At 32.7% G+C, this 15953-nt stretch overlaps 1 protein-coding gene across 2 annotated transcripts in view; it reads right to left on the reverse strand.

Moving 5' to 3' along the window:
* Positions 1–628: 628 nt before the first annotated feature.
* Positions 629–15953, reverse strand: part of LOC150099491 (glutathione S-transferase 1-like) — a 30343-nt gene continuing 15018 nt past the window's right edge. For both annotated transcript variants that reach the window (XM_090403971.1, XM_090403972.1), the window contains exons 2-6: positions 10567–10705; positions 8710–8802; positions 7967–8085; positions 3359–3469; positions 629–1062 (exon numbers count right to left, since the gene is read on the reverse strand). In XM_090403971.1, the coding sequence (XP_090260097.1) occupies positions 892–1062; positions 3359–3469; positions 7967–8085; positions 8710–8802; positions 10567–10699 (627 nt within the window). In that variant the 5' untranslated portion in view covers positions 10700–10705 and the 3' untranslated portion in view covers positions 629–891. The remainder of the gene's footprint in view (positions 1063–3358; positions 3470–7966; positions 8086–8709; positions 8803–10566; positions 10706–15953) is intronic.

Here is a 15953-nt window from a genome sequence, read left to right on the forward strand (position 1 = left end):
AAAGTAAGATCATTTGAAGGTGGATTCTGGATTTGTCTTTACAATAAATGAGATTAAAGGAATAAAGATATGATTTAAATCTATTGAAGTATCTTTGTTCCATTTGATGAACAGTAAATATTCCTGATGATGTACTAAGGGGTTTGAACAAGAAAGAAGAGTACAGAGCGAAGTATATTTTGTGGTGCCAAAGGATTGAGAAAGAACAGCCTTGACCTATGCGTGAATAGGTAATGAAGGTATAGTATGAAAAAATCAATCCTTTTCCTGGCATAAGAAAACAGGCAAATGGGCACTAACATTAATCTCTCTCTCTCTCATATTAATGCTAATGCCATTGAGATTAGCATTAAACTCTCTGAATGTTTCCTAGCTATACAGGAGCAGGTTAACATGCGCAACAATGGCCACATATTCACACAATTAGTTTGAATTATTAGAATCCTACTTAATACCGTATTTACTCACCAAGTGGTGAAAATAAATATGGTATTAAGTAGGATTATATATAAGACTTTAAAGTTTATATCAATAAACTTAATCAACAAACAATTATTTTAAATTATTGTTTATTATAAATTACTGATTATTACTGTTTATTTTAATAAGCTTTTAAATGAAACACAGCTTTCACAAATAAAGTGTATTAATTTATTGTATACACATTCATGGACGGAACAGTTTAACAAAACATTATCAAACTTTGGACACATTTCTCTCCATCACCAAAGCATAATCAATATGCTTAGATCTTAATAAAATTTAACATATTCTATTAAAGCTCTTTGTATCATAGCAATTTTAACAATGATAAGATCCTAATCACTTTATTAACAGACTGTCATAAGGGAACGAAATCACACTATGCTTCTGACTTAGCTAGTACGAGCATCAGTAGCCCGCGCCTGATTGAGCACGTTTGGCAAGGAACTCAGCAATGGCAGGAACCTCCATCATCTTATTGAGATAACCTTTTAGTAAGGGATGGTTATCTAAGCTGACGCCATGACGAAATTGTAATGCAGCAAAGGCCAAGGTTAGACCAAAGTCACTCCAGGTCAACTATAAAGGGAAAAAAAAAAGTTATGTTAGCAAAAACAATAAAAGATTTTCCACAAACCTTCTAAATTCTTTTGACCAGGAGACTCAGCAAAATTTTTATAACATTTTTGTTAAAAAAAAAAGTTGATTGTTTTCATTTTTATAAATATATAATAGAAAAAAAACAGAAGCGAACAAGAAATAACAATAATTATTAAAAATATATAAATATTTTTCGTTAACGCCTTCAATTCCCTGTTGGGAGTAGGTGAGGATATTCAATAATTTAATATATTAATGCACATTTTTCAATCTAAATAAAAGAATAAGTAGAAATTATGTGCGTATACATACACACAAAATTTAATCTTAATATGGAATGTCAAAATAATAAAACATTTAAAGCATTTTGATAAAATAACAAGCCATAATACTGTAGCTTTATATCATTATTATTATTTTATTTTTATTTATTTTATTTTAGGTGACACTTCAATGGATTCAAAGAACTGATTGCAGCAGGGCACTCTTCCCCCACTTAATCAAAAAGTATACCATCTATCTCCCAGTTGTGGCATTTTTGTCTGTTAATTGTGTGTGTTTCTGAACGATCTGCCTATATTTTTTGGCATGAAAAGATTAAATTTAAATACTATTATTTGTAGGCATTTACTTGTTAGTTGCTATCACGAGAAGATACAGTTTAGATGAGAGTATAGGTTATAATTTCTGAGTAATTGACAGTCATCAAGTCATTCCAGATATAGCTTACTCATTCAGGAAATTCTTCGTGTAGTAGAAGTTATATACCTATAAAATTAGATAGAAAGTAAATAATATCCTTAGATGTCACTCTCAAAAATTTTGAACAGCAAAAATATACATTTTTATTAGCTGATGAAAGTTTATTTTTCACTTGGTTAGAGTATAATAAATTTAATTAAACTAAATTGTATTAGCTATGAGATTTATTAGCTTTAAAGATATGAATTAACTCATATCCTTTCTTTTTTTTTTTCAATAAATTTCAGTGCACTTGTTTTTCAGATGGCTGCTCTAAATGTCTTCAACACATTACTGATACATACAAAGCTTACTGTGGTCACGAGAATAAAATTTTTGGGATATATGCAATCTAATTGTTTCTTCTAAATAAAAGCTAATATCATCAGAACCTTTAAAGTTTAATTCCATCTTGAAAAATGTTGTTTTGTGCATTAATTAATTAATTAGTATATTAATAACCTAACAACATAAGCTATAAAGTCCACTTTGTAATTTAAGGAGAAGCATAAGGAGCTAGCTCATACTTCAGGACCAATACTTTTTTGGGTTCCCAAAACATCTTTATAGAACTTATAATGTGTGTAATGTTTACCATTTAAGAGGTGGGGAAGCTTATTGAAGTTTGCTGTGTATTGTAAAGATATGCTTATGGATAATAATGGCATTTTATTCCACTATCAATTAATGAATCAAACATACGTTTTCTTATATCCATCATTTGCATACTACCAGTACCGTCGACAGGGTGTAGCATAGAGGCAGCCTGCCTCATGGCTTAATAATGGCGCTCGTTCAACCATAATTGTTAGCTTGGAAAAACAGCTTTCCACACTTGCTACACTAACAGGAATTGTTAGCACGATGCCATAGGCATCGTGCTAACAATTCCTGTTAGTGTAGCAAGTGTGGAAAGCTGTTTTTCCAAGCTTAAACTGATTAAAAATTATTTGCGAATAGCAATGACCGAAGAAAGATTGGTTGGTCTAGCAACTAGAGGTGGACATAGCTTATAATTTAAATTTAGAAGAGCTTATAAACAGTTTTATTGTGCAAACATTTAATTAATATTATAATATAATTGTTTTGCATTAATGTTTGATTTTAATTTAAAAAAATAGCAATTAGAGATTTTCTTATATTTTTGTCTTATAATCCATCAGGAGCGATACTTAATTGTTTTGCTTCAGGGCTCGATCTAATCTGGCGATGGCTCTGCATACCACTATTATAATGTGTTATGAAGAAATGTTCACTTCTACTTAGATTAAATATAGCTTAATTTCAATATTAAGTCATATTGATTAGATTAGTGATATCACATTGATTTTAAATAAGACCTGGTAGCTTTTCTTTGTTAAGAGTTTTATGTTGGAGTAATTTCTAGTTTTAGAATAATCTGCATAGTACAAGAATTTGAAAAGTCCTGATTTCATTAAATATGATCATTGAGGTGTGAACAGTTGTATTGTGAAAAATAATGGTATATGCATTTTCTTATCTTGAACATGTGTTTATCAGAAGGAATACTTACTTCTTTTCCTACAGCATATCCATTCTCATTTTCTCTTCGTTTTAATAGGGATTCATAATAATCTAGGTATTTAGGAACATCTTCTTCTGTCATCTTCTTAATAATTTCCAGCTAATATTAAAAATGATAAAAAATACCTAGTTAATAATAAATATTCAAACATCTCACATTGATCATGTCATTTGCAGAGGGGGGGGGATTGCTATTCCATTTTAGTTCACTTCCATATACACTCCAGTTCATCTCTTCTCAGAGTTCAATACTACATACATATAGGAAAATATTTTTTGTTTAGGTGTGATTTTCCAGGCATAACTATATGGAAATTCTTTTGGCATTGATTTACTCTGTTAAAATAACCAGCCGAATGATTATTGTGTTTTTTATAAAATTTTTTTAATTATTTTAGTCATTTTTGGACATCCTGAACAGTTTACTTTTTTTTAATGGTTTTGACTGTAGCTGAAAAAAAAATCCACTGACTTTGTATTGTGGACATTTTAGTATGGTCGTTGCAAGATTAAATTCACAGAGAAATTTCCCTTGAGATAAGTCTGAATATCTGAAGAAGCCTGAACAAATACATAACTTATATTTAGATAATCCTTTGTTGCATTTTATATATATGTATTATTTTTAGGAAAGGGATTTTTATAGGACTGTATTTATATTTAAGAGTTAGTAATAAAGATGATCACTATTTTTATTGTTATTGTTAGATAAACCTCTATGCAGTCCCAGGGCCGGCTGGTGGTTTTGCTGGGCCTCGGGAAAAAGTTATTTGTGGGGTCACAAAATATTTGCAAAAAATAATTTTTTTATCAAAAAATCATATAATTTTATTAAACATAATTTACAAACATTAAATACATATAATTATATACTAAAATATTGTCCATATCAATACATCGGAAACATCAAAAATTCTATTATCAAATTTTCTTAAAATTTGAAAGTGCGAGGTCCCTCTGAGCTTGAGGCCTCGGTCTGAGGCGCGAAAAACCGATGTCTGAGTCGACCCTGTGCAGTCCCAGGGCTAATCACGAGAGGCCAGTCTACACTATTCCACTGATTTTCAAACTCGAGTCTCGACCAACATTGTTTTTATAAAGCACTTAACGCTATATTATGTCCCTTCTGCGTTGAGTGAGAGCATTTTTACAAAGTTTTAAATATATATGACATGTCAGTTTGAATATTTTCGATTAAATTTTCATTTTAAATAATAAAATTAGCAGTCTTAAGGACAATACTAATTTTTATCGTCTTAATATTAATTAGTATTGTCTTAAGGATCATGTATAGTGTGTGTTATGGAAGTTGTTTATCATTATACAGAGTCGAGTCGTTTCCATTCCAGATGTCTCGAATTTACACTAATTGTTGCTACATTATTATTAATACATGACACCTCCAGGGAGTCCAAAGACTCATCGAGGGAGGGCACCTGCTCTCTCCACCACTCAATCTTCCAACTGACCACTACTACACCAACGCCATCTACTGGCGACCACCAACAACACTAGTATTTCCATAAACAATCATAAACATCCATGCCCACAGCAGGATTCGAACCCACAGCCTTTTGACTGGAGAGCGGACACGCTAACCACTCGGCCAACCAGACCGGCATAGTACAATATAGCTACTTGTTTTTCCTTTGGGAAGGCATATTTATCAGTGTACAGGGACATTTTCATTCGTATTCCGAAAGATAAGCGTAGTCAGCAAAATCTGTTTATTCCTCTGAATAAAAATGAATCATTCTATTCTTTATGACAAGCAGACCTGCGACATTAAATAAAATGTAATTTCTGTTTTTTGCTGTTTATTTTGAGTTTCTTTTCTATGTTGTATTTAAACATTAATAAAATTCATGTTTGATATTAACGTTGTTATTTTTCTTTATACTTTATTATAAACATAAAAGTTTTATGAAACTTTTGTTTCAGTTTATTGTAAATATATATACTTTTTTTTTTTTCATTTCTCCCCAATGGATAGTGAAAAGACCCTTCAGGTAGTGCAACACCAAGGCAACTCGGGAAAGGTGGAGAAAGCTACTTGCATTCCCCCCCCCGCCTGATAATAATCAGTTTATCTTGGGGGCCTATTATCAGATATTAAACTGATATGAACAGATAATGCGCCTTTCGTATCTTGGCCTTTTGACTAAGAGTAAAGTACTGTATATTAAACTGATTTTTGGAAGAACTGCGAAGAGCTTGGAACCTCCTCCACCTTTTCCGTGAGTCGCCTAGTATTGTACCACTCCCCTCGGGGTATTGCTTCTCGGCTGGCTGTATAGATTGTGTGTGTGTGTGTGTGTGTCGTCGAAATATAAACTGTATTTTATTTATTTATTTTATTGTGGCTTGCAGTTAAAAAAGCTTGAAAAACCCTCCATTAGCCAGCACTTCACTATCCACCATCTGTGAAATTGCGTGTTCCTCTGGGAGAGAAAAAGTTACAGATGTTAAGCTTTCTTTACAGTCTGTTAAGCTTGATAATTATGAATTCTGTGTCATATTTTATTTATTTATTATTTATTTTCTTGAGTTTTTAAACATTACTTGTATTATGTAATTAACAATTCATTCAGTATGAATATAGAATGGTTTATCCTATAGAGAAACTTCATTTTCTCTTACTCGTAATTATACTAAAATGTATTAGCTCTATTATTATTATTATCCAGGCCTCCATTATATCAGTTATTTTTTAAATTTTATTTATTAAAACTTCTGAGCTTCATATTATAGTACAGAATTTTGGATATCATATGATAGATGCGGTGGATGGCGTTGGTGTAGACCCGTGGTTCTTAACCGGTGTTCCGTGAGAAGTTCTGGAATTTGTCATTTTTAAATTAATTTGTCAGCACAAATTAATTTAAATTAATTTGTTTAATAATAAAAAATTATTAAAAATCAGTTAATAATAAAAAATAATTAATAATAAAAAATCAGTTAAATTACCAATTAATTATTAATTTATACATTACAAAATAACCAAGGTGTTTTCCGTCAAAATTTCAGTATTTGTGAAGTGTTCCGTAGTCGAAAAAAGTTTGAGAAACGCTGGTGTAGACTGTAGATGATGATGGTAGTTGAGGTTCATTGTAGTTGGTGGAGACAGAGAGTTGTGGAGTAGGTGCCCTCCCTGGAGGTGTCACATAACAACAACAACAACAATAATAATAATAATATGTGCAACCAAGAGCAACATCTCTTCCAGGTTACAATATGCATATAGTAATGAAATGTAATGCATCATCATCATATATATAGAGAGAGAAAGAGGAAGCAGAGGTTTCTCATTTCTGTGGACGAAAATAAATATTCTTTGATTAGAATTTTATATTTGTTTGGTTGGTTTTACTTCTTATTGTCAAAGGTAGTTAGTGCATTGAATATTTTTGGTGCTAAACAAGTATAATGTTTGTGTATTGCCTCTTTATTTGATTTAGGAACGATATATTTTATACCCTTTACTAAATAAAACATCTTGTTTGATATTTATTATTCATGATCGTTTTTTTATGAATAGCAGCAACGTATAAATGTATAAATATCTAAGGGACAGTATGATGTATTTATTGCACGTGGCAGTTCCTTCTATTCGTTTCTAGTTGAGGTTTGAATTACTTTATTCTGAGTTGAAACTAGACTCTAGACTTGTCGAAGGGCACAATGCTCCGTTATTCTATGAATTTGCTTTGCGGAGGCGCTTATTAGTCATTATTAGAATTTCAATAGTGGTACATTAGTGCGCATTAGTTTATATAAGATTACAAGGGTTGAGGAAAAGTTCAAGAGACACAGTTATTTTATTATTACTATTACGTGATACCTCCAAGAATCCGAGGGAGCACACTACTCCACTACACACAGCTTGCCATCTCTTACCTATATCCACACACAACGCCATCTACCTACAATTTTTTGTTTTGCTTTGTAAATTGCGATGTTCTTTTGTTCGATTACCTGTATGCAGAATGAAAAACCTTTCTACCTCTATATGTGGTCATCTAACTCACCTTCCATTGGAAAAAGTTCATAGAAAGATTTCTCTCATCACGACGAGAATCGAACTCAGGTCTTTTCCAGTCGAAGGGCACAATGTTCCGTTGTTCTACTAATTTGCTCTACGGAGGGGGCTTAATAATATTATTAAGGTGATGATTTTCATGCACTCACAATTTCCATCATTGGCTATGTGGGTAGCCTATTCAGAAATTCTGCTTAAATGTATAATAATAATAATTCTGTTTTCATAGCTACATTTCTAAATATCAAGGACCAGTCTAGAGTATGTCAAGCTTCCTTCATGTGGATATGCAAAAAGTTCTAAGTTATAGTGAAGTCACAGTGACACCAAAACTGTTATCAAGTTCATAATTTATGTTACTTCAGAATATACAGTACTTCAAGCCAGATTAGTTCAGAGTTAATGATAATTAATTAAAGCTTTCTAATGGTTAATAGATAATTTTCATTAAATAGTGTGTGACAGGGAGAGAGAGAGAGAGAGAGAGAGATTGCTGTTTTAATTCTCGTTAATTACACGAGAAAGCAATAAATAAATCCAAACGGAAAATATTGTTACCCGTTGATCTCGACCCATCTGATAGACTTCTTGTCGTCGCATTTTAGCAAACATATTCCACAATCCATCCATGATGAGGTCACACATAGCAGATTCCTGATTGTCTTTTCCTGCCAGTCCTATATACAGGGTAGAGATAAAAGCAAATTAATCCTTATCTAAGGACTGATAATTATGGTGACATAGAATTAATGGTGTATCTTAAACACCAGATTTTATTAAATTTATAAATGAAATGAAATTTCTATAATTTCAAAACGTTTTGTCCCGGTAAACTATCCTATTGAAACAAAAACTGCGATGAGAACACATTTCTGTAAGGGTTATCAAAGCTGAATTTCAATAAAATCTGTTCAAAAAGAGTCCAGAGATAACTTGCATGTGGACGGACAAAATGAATACGGATGCTTACATGATGGGGGCAGACTAAGGTGTGGATGAACTACCGGGTCTTACACAGGGGAAAAAGCTATTAGACTCCAAAGCAATAGATATTTAATGCGGTTAATGGTGGGAGAATTTAGGATTTTGAGCCCACCAGAATAATAAAGTAGTTCGGTAAGCCGGTACTGAGATCATCATCTTGTACAGATGGTGTCAGAAATCAGACGGTGATCAGAGTAAGTTCTTTGAATGTAGAAGGATCCTTTTTCGAACACAACTGAATTATAAATGTTGGAACGGTAACTAATATTTGAACAATTCCAATGTTATTTATTTACGGTATTTATTATTTAACTTACCGTGATCTTTGGCCAAATAACGACATATACTTTGGTGTTGCGCTATTGGTTTTCCGTCCACTTCTAATACTGGAAGAGTGCCAAAAGGAGCAGCTGAAAAAAATAAAAATAAATAAATAAAACTATTTGGAAAACTATTTGCTACAAGTAATTTTTTGAAGCCGAGTGATACCACACACACACACACACACTTTTTTTTTTTTCAGTGTACTGACTTTACTATAATAAAGAATATGTCAAAACAGTTGCTATGGGTTAGGAATTCATTCATTTATTAACAAGGTTTGTTCACACTCTTAATCAGGCATGCGAATGTTGAAAAATCACTAGCAACCATTGACAACAGTCATTTCTTATCGATATTGTAGTTTTCGTGTTAGCTTCGTGACTTGGGATAGGGGGAATATTTCATATCAGAACTTTATACTCGTTAGTACTCCCAGCTCGGAGCATCGCCTATTTCTACGAACTTCATTTAGCAAATGCATTCTCCTTCATTTTGAGCACTGAAGAAATGAAATGATATTACCTCTCCTGCTCTATAATACACACAAGAATCCAGAAGTTATGTTCTTGTCATTCAGGTGAACAGGACTCCAATTATTTTACCTTAGTCCTGAAAAGCTCAATTAAATTAATGTCGCTTTCTCTCTCTTCCTTCATACCTTGTACTGCTATACTTTGGGCCATCTTCCATCATATATTTTTACACATTTATTAAAATTATGATATGACGGTTATAATTTTAGCAAAAGCATATTACAACCATTCACAACACTATTGAACTTTAGATTAAGCAGTCTTTCTGCATTTGGAATTATTGTTTGAATAATAATAATAACTATTCTACGCAATACTGTTGTGAAAAGACAATGTGGAAGAATGTCTAGTGCAGTTTTAGTATCTTCCGTCTTTCTAAGCTTATTTTTAACTACACTGCGATATGAATTTGCGACTAACTACTTGGGCGGACTCTACAAGCTACAGACCAGGGGTGAATGCTGGTCTTGAAATTCACGCTTGCTGTTGTCATCATTCAGGGAGTGAGAGGTGTGATTGAAGTCTAATTAGCGGAATAATGAGTTACTGACCATTTAAAACTATATATTTAGAAATTTATGTACTTTTAATCATATAAATACAACATTTATTTTACAAATGATATTCTATCTTTTTCAATTTAGCTACTTGAATACAAATTCTACCCTACAGTTCTTTATAAACTAGTCAATAAGATCGTCATAAAAAGTTGGTTGTAACCGAATTTTCCCAAGCAACACGCACACTCGTAAAAGCTGGCCGAAGCTCACTGGCTAGAGCTACGTTGACTGCGTATGGCCTGTGTTTAAGCTACAGAGTGAGACGACGTGAAGGGAGCGGAAATGGCTATGCCCGCACATGAAATTACAGTGCTGCTGCGAGAACCTGGAAGCTCCCACAACCGAGCAAGCATCGGCCTTCGATACACAACGCAAAGGCTCAATTATTGCCGCGCAAGCTTAAGACGTCTTCTGTCTACAAAAATAAAAGCCTAAATGGAATGCTTATAAATGCATGCATTTTATTAACAAATAAATAGTTAATAGAGTGCAAGCTCATTATTGCCCATTATTGCCAATATATATATATATATATATATATATATAAACATTAATTAGAAACGAATAAGAAATTAGAGCATATGAAATCGCAGCTAACATTAAATAAATTGAGAAACATAAGTGCGCATACAAGGCAAAGTGATGTTACGAGATTCGTTTGAAACAAAAAAAAAAGTTTCATCTTAAATGAAGAGGAACTCCCATTTAAAGTATTTTCTATGAATAGAAATCGGACTTTAATAGATTGAATTTTTACCTTTCTCAGCATCTCCGGCCTTGTCTTTGTCTAGTCTCACATCTTCGTACTGAACGCCAGCATAGTCGAATATTGCGCGAGCAAGCTCACCGGCTGTTGGGAAAGTGTAATCTATAAGCTTGTACTGAGGCATCACTTACTGAAAAGAGAATTAAAAAAAAAAAAAAAAAAAAGAGTTTACATTTGGCACACTGAAAAAAGAAAGAAAGAAAAAAAAAAGCTAATTATTGTATATTGTTAACAGAACAGTAAAAATTATTACATATGAAACTATTTAAGATTTACTGAAATAAAGAGCCAAAAGGCTTCACTTCGACGATGCAAAATTATTCAAATTAAGTGGATATTGAATCCATCATTATTTCAAAGCCGAATAGAGAAACTACAAGAGTTTCGTGCCGAATAGAGAAACTATAAAAGTTTTCGGCGGATCCAAGCGCAAGCAAACCTTTCATGACAGGGGCAAATCGTGGTAAAGGTGGAATAAGCTCTGATCACGCATCATACATGTCCGCAAGGAGATGCGCTTTACATTTTGGGAAATACTAAGGAAAGTGATCAGAGCTTACTCCAGCACGAGTTGCTCCTGTCATGAAAGGTTTGCTTGCGCTTGGATCCCAGAAACTTTTATAATTTCTATATTCGGCACGAAACTTTTGTAGTTTCTCTATTCGGCTTTGAAATTATGTTGGATTCAACATCCACTTAGTTTGAATATTTAAGATTTATTTTGGGGGAAATGTTGAATAAGAATGTTTGCCTTTTAATTTTTTAAGAGGAAAGAAAAGTAGCCGAGTGACACTGTATGAATCTAGAATTGTTTTCAAATATTGGTACTTTATGAAATAATAATAATAATGCAACTTTTTTGAGCTTTTAAAGATGTAAAGATCTGCTGTAGTTCCTGAATACCTTATGCATATGTAAGTAACAACAACAACAAAAATTCATTTTTAAGTCAGAAAACATGCAATTTATAGACAATACACTACACTCATCTCATTTAACCTTAGTTGCTTCTGGTAATAATCTAAAGCAGTGCTTCCCAAACTGTGGGCCGCGGGCCCCTTGGGGGCCGTAGGTTTTACTGGGGGAGGCTGTGAATGAAAACAAATTTAAAATGTTTTAAGACTAAGTAAATTTTTTTATCTTAAAAGAAACGTATTTAATTTTATTATTTATTATTTCTTTTTTGTTATTTTTTATATTTTAATGGAAAAATCACACATTGGTGTTGGTTCACAAATTTTGCTTCCTGCGTATTTCAGCGTTTAATGAATGTTAGTAAATATATGCTTATTCATATAAGTTTCATTTCAAAGCAGAAACCTAAGAATTGAAGTTTCAAATATTTCACCTGATATTGACCTTTCGTGTAGCAGTCTTCAATCATCACAATCACATTAAGTTGTTATTAAACTTATTTTATGTTTTTCATTCTTTCTTTATTACTAATCGTTTTACGTTTTATGTTCTTGTACTGCAAATGTACAATAAAAATATCTATCTATATAAAAATATGAGATAATGTGCCATGTCAAATGTGTATGTAAGATGCTAAAATACTGGATAAAATACTGCATGCAACCCCACATCTCTCCTGCAACCTGTCCATAATGTTTAATTTATATTATTTTTACTGTCCGTAATGATTTAACACCAGACCAGCGCTTACCAAACTTGTAATATTTGCATTTGATTTTTGCAATATCCGCTGCGTATATTTTGTATTGAATATAAATACAATAAATATTATAATAATATGTCTATATTACGATTTTTTTCGAGGGGGGGGCGGGCGTGAAATATTTTAATTTTTCCAAAGGGGGACTCTGACACCCAGAAGTTTGGGAAGCACTGATCTAAAGCACTTAACGCAGTGGAGAGGACAATACAACATGAGCCTTTTGGACGGAAAGATGTCGGTTGAATGTTGAGTAGGTCGGGAGGAACCTTTATAATGAAAAACCAAACTTTCCTCGAGAAAACTTTCGTGCATACAAATGTACCTTTCGAAATGAACAAATTTAAATGAGCAAGAATGATCTCTGATTATTATACATTTTTAAACTAAGATCTGAGCCGAATAGAGAAACTTTCGTCAGCACCAACTTAGAAACAATTATTCTAATTACTTCTAAATTGGTGCTGACGAAAACCTTTTCCTACAAATGCAAAATTGATGGAAATAAACAATGATAAGTATTATAGTTTCGTCTTTTCCCGTCCTCAGCATCCTAATATTTACTGCGTAATCCAATTGGAATTATGTTGCAAATGTAAGAGATCTAGTGGCAAGCTTAGAATACAATTTTTAATTTTGTAAAGAAAAGATGCGTCTAAATATTTTCTCTCGGAATGTTTGGAGATGTGTAAGCTCTACAAGGTTTCTGTAGCAAACGTCAGAGGTTTGGAGGTGATTAGCTGAAAAACTTATGCTGTACTTATTTTTCACTTTCAAATCAATAAATAAGGGTGTGTGTGACACGGAGAATAAATTAGATTGTCAATTGTAGCTGGAAACGAATAAGTGAACAATACATAAATATAAATCAAGCCTAATGATTTAAAAGTCTTATCTCTCTCTCTCTCTCACTCACACACACACACACACACACGCGCGCGCACATTTGTTGAATTGTTGAAAATAATGTCCTCCTTCTTAACACGTGAGATTCCGTGAGTGAGATTGTCTTCAATTCTGAATCTGTGAAGGAAAGTAATTATTCTTCCTTTTGCTTACTGTGTTGGCTAACAAAGGCTAAAATGGAAGAATAATTAGAGAAAGGTGAAATCCTCAACCTCCCCCTTTCTCTAATTATTCTGTTATAGTGTTATAGGTTTCCTCTAGACGTCATTCATTTCCTCACATCTTTCTATAAGCATTATTTTTTTTTTCCTCTAAAGAAGGAAAAACTATAACGCTTATAGAAAATTAAAAATAGCACCACCTTACTAGATTATCTGTTATTATTACAGACAAGTCTGAGGTGTCACTTTGATTCTCGACGTGATTCCCCAGATTGGCATTAATGTTGTAAGAAGTAGACTGATTGGTTAAATATGACAAGTTTTCGTCTCCTATTCAGTTTACTATTAAGCCACTTTAGGAAATTTCCAGCAAAAATAATGGGATAACCTTTGAATATAATCTGCCACTCATATGTTCAAATACGAGTGGCAGATTAACACTATCCAGCATTAGCAAAATTAGTCGAGTAATATCCACTTAACATCCACCTAATGGTCAATCTCAAAATGAAGAGAACAATTTTTTATTGTAAATAAATTTGTTGTTTTGAATAACCGTGGATGAACCTTGTTGTTGGTAAATAACAATATATTGCAGTAAAGATTCTCAAACAATTACTATTGCATATTAATTTTCTTATTAGCATCGTTAATATGGACATTACAAGAAGATAAGTAAAAGTTACAGAAGAAGTTTGAAAAATGCATTTCAAAAGAGTTTTGGGCGTAAAATAAACACCAAAGAAGTAGCCAGTAAATATATTAATAGTAGCACTCTCATATGAGTTATTGGATTAGTCACCAAGAAATAATAATTAGTAAAATCTGGTTTTTCTAATGAAAAACCAACAGTTTGTGTTATTACATTGCGTTGGGGAACATTACAGCATACTAATTTAGGTAATGTTAATGCTAGCGTAAAAGCTAGAGTCATGCAGGTGGCCAGGTGAAATTAGACAACTAGTAGTCAACCTATTGCGAATGAAATTTTTACGATATTCACTGCAATTTCTATTCAGAATTGGGAGACTGCAGTTATAGTCTCCCAATTCTGATAGACGTGATGGATATTATTAAGAGATATCACAAGAAATTGATATTCATTTTACATTTTTAACTCTAAGGCAGAGTGGTTAGCATATCCGCTTTCCAACCAACAGGCTGTGGTAATGAATCCATAGGCATAAATGTTTGCAATCTTTAGATAAAAAATGAACTTCATCATCCGGTATGAGACCACCGTTTCGCTTACTGGAGAGCCGAAGTGGCTTGAAAAAATTCAATATTGGTCTCTAGCAAAGTTTCCGAATTATGTAAAAATAAATAAAAAATACGAAAAAAATATAAATTGAGACACAAAATAGAAAATGCCTTAAACCTTACACGGTATTAGTGTGCTGTAGGTCTACAGTCTTTGGTGGATGAGAGTTACATAAAAAAAGTACTACAGAAACTGTTTCTGCAAGAAGTGAAAAGGACTTCCGTAAGAACGATTCTGTTTCTGTAACGATTATGCCTTCTTGTTTAAAACGACTGATGTGTGTTCAGTTCTTGATCACAGCAGTGCATTTTGAAATAAACTGGCAATCTCAATTCATTTAGTTTTTTATTATTTTTTTTTATAGGAAGATAACTAACTTTTGGACAGCAATTAACATAAGTTAATAATTAAACAGGAGGTCAAACTTTATTTTTCCTTCAAGATATTTTTTGATAACAGCAGCAATGTAATATGTTGATGTCATATCTCGTAGACCTGGAATGAAGGATAGTGTTATGCATATTTATATATAAAGATCGAAACGCTTATATGACTAAAGCCAAAATGAGATAAAGAAAATAACTTCTAGTTTAGCAGTTTAATAACTTCTAGTTTAGCAGTTTAACAACATGACTAGTTTCATCCTAATTAAGTGGAACTTCTTCAGGTGCGAAAAAACATAAAAGACGAAGAGGCAGACTTACAAACAAGAAAAAAGATTAGCAAGGTAACAATGTCACAGTGTTAATCACTTGAGAGGAGAAACCATCATATAAGCCTCGCTTATATTATTATTATTATTATTATTATTATTCCTGATACCTCCAAGGAGTCCGAAGACTCATCGCGGGAGGACACCTACAACTGTCTCTACACCTAACCTCTACTACGAATCAACGCCATCTACCGCCCACCTCCAGCACCACCACAACTAGTAATTTTTGTCTGTAAATTGCGTGTGTTCTGAAGGGCCGATTTGTATGTATGCGGGATGAAAAACCCGAGTTTCCGGGAGAAAAAACCCTGCTACCTCCGTATGAGATCGGCTAACTCATTGCATAATAATATAAGTTATATTACACCTTGCGCAAGCATTGTGCTTACGTGGTATATATTTTATATTTATAGCAGTATGAAATGAATAAACAGAAAATAAGGAATGTGAAACAAAGAACTACAAAGATATATAGAGATTTCTAGTTTATAAAATAAAGAATATTAAATAAATAACATAAGGATTCTTTACGACGGAAGATCGAAGCGCCACACTGTTAAAACGGTCATTATCAGTAATAATATCAAAATGATGTGGTATTTTTTTTTTTGAGAGAGAGAGAGAGTAATTTTTGAAAAATGTTATTATTATTATTCGTGG

Source organism: Typopeltis vanoorti, chromosome 14, assembly GCF_054136105.1.
Source record: "Typopeltis vanoorti isolate ZY-2024b chromosome 14, IOZ_Tvanoo_1.0, whole genome shotgun sequence".
Taxonomy (NCBI): Eukaryota; Metazoa; Arthropoda; class Arachnida; order Uropygi; family Thelyphonidae; genus Typopeltis; species Typopeltis vanoorti.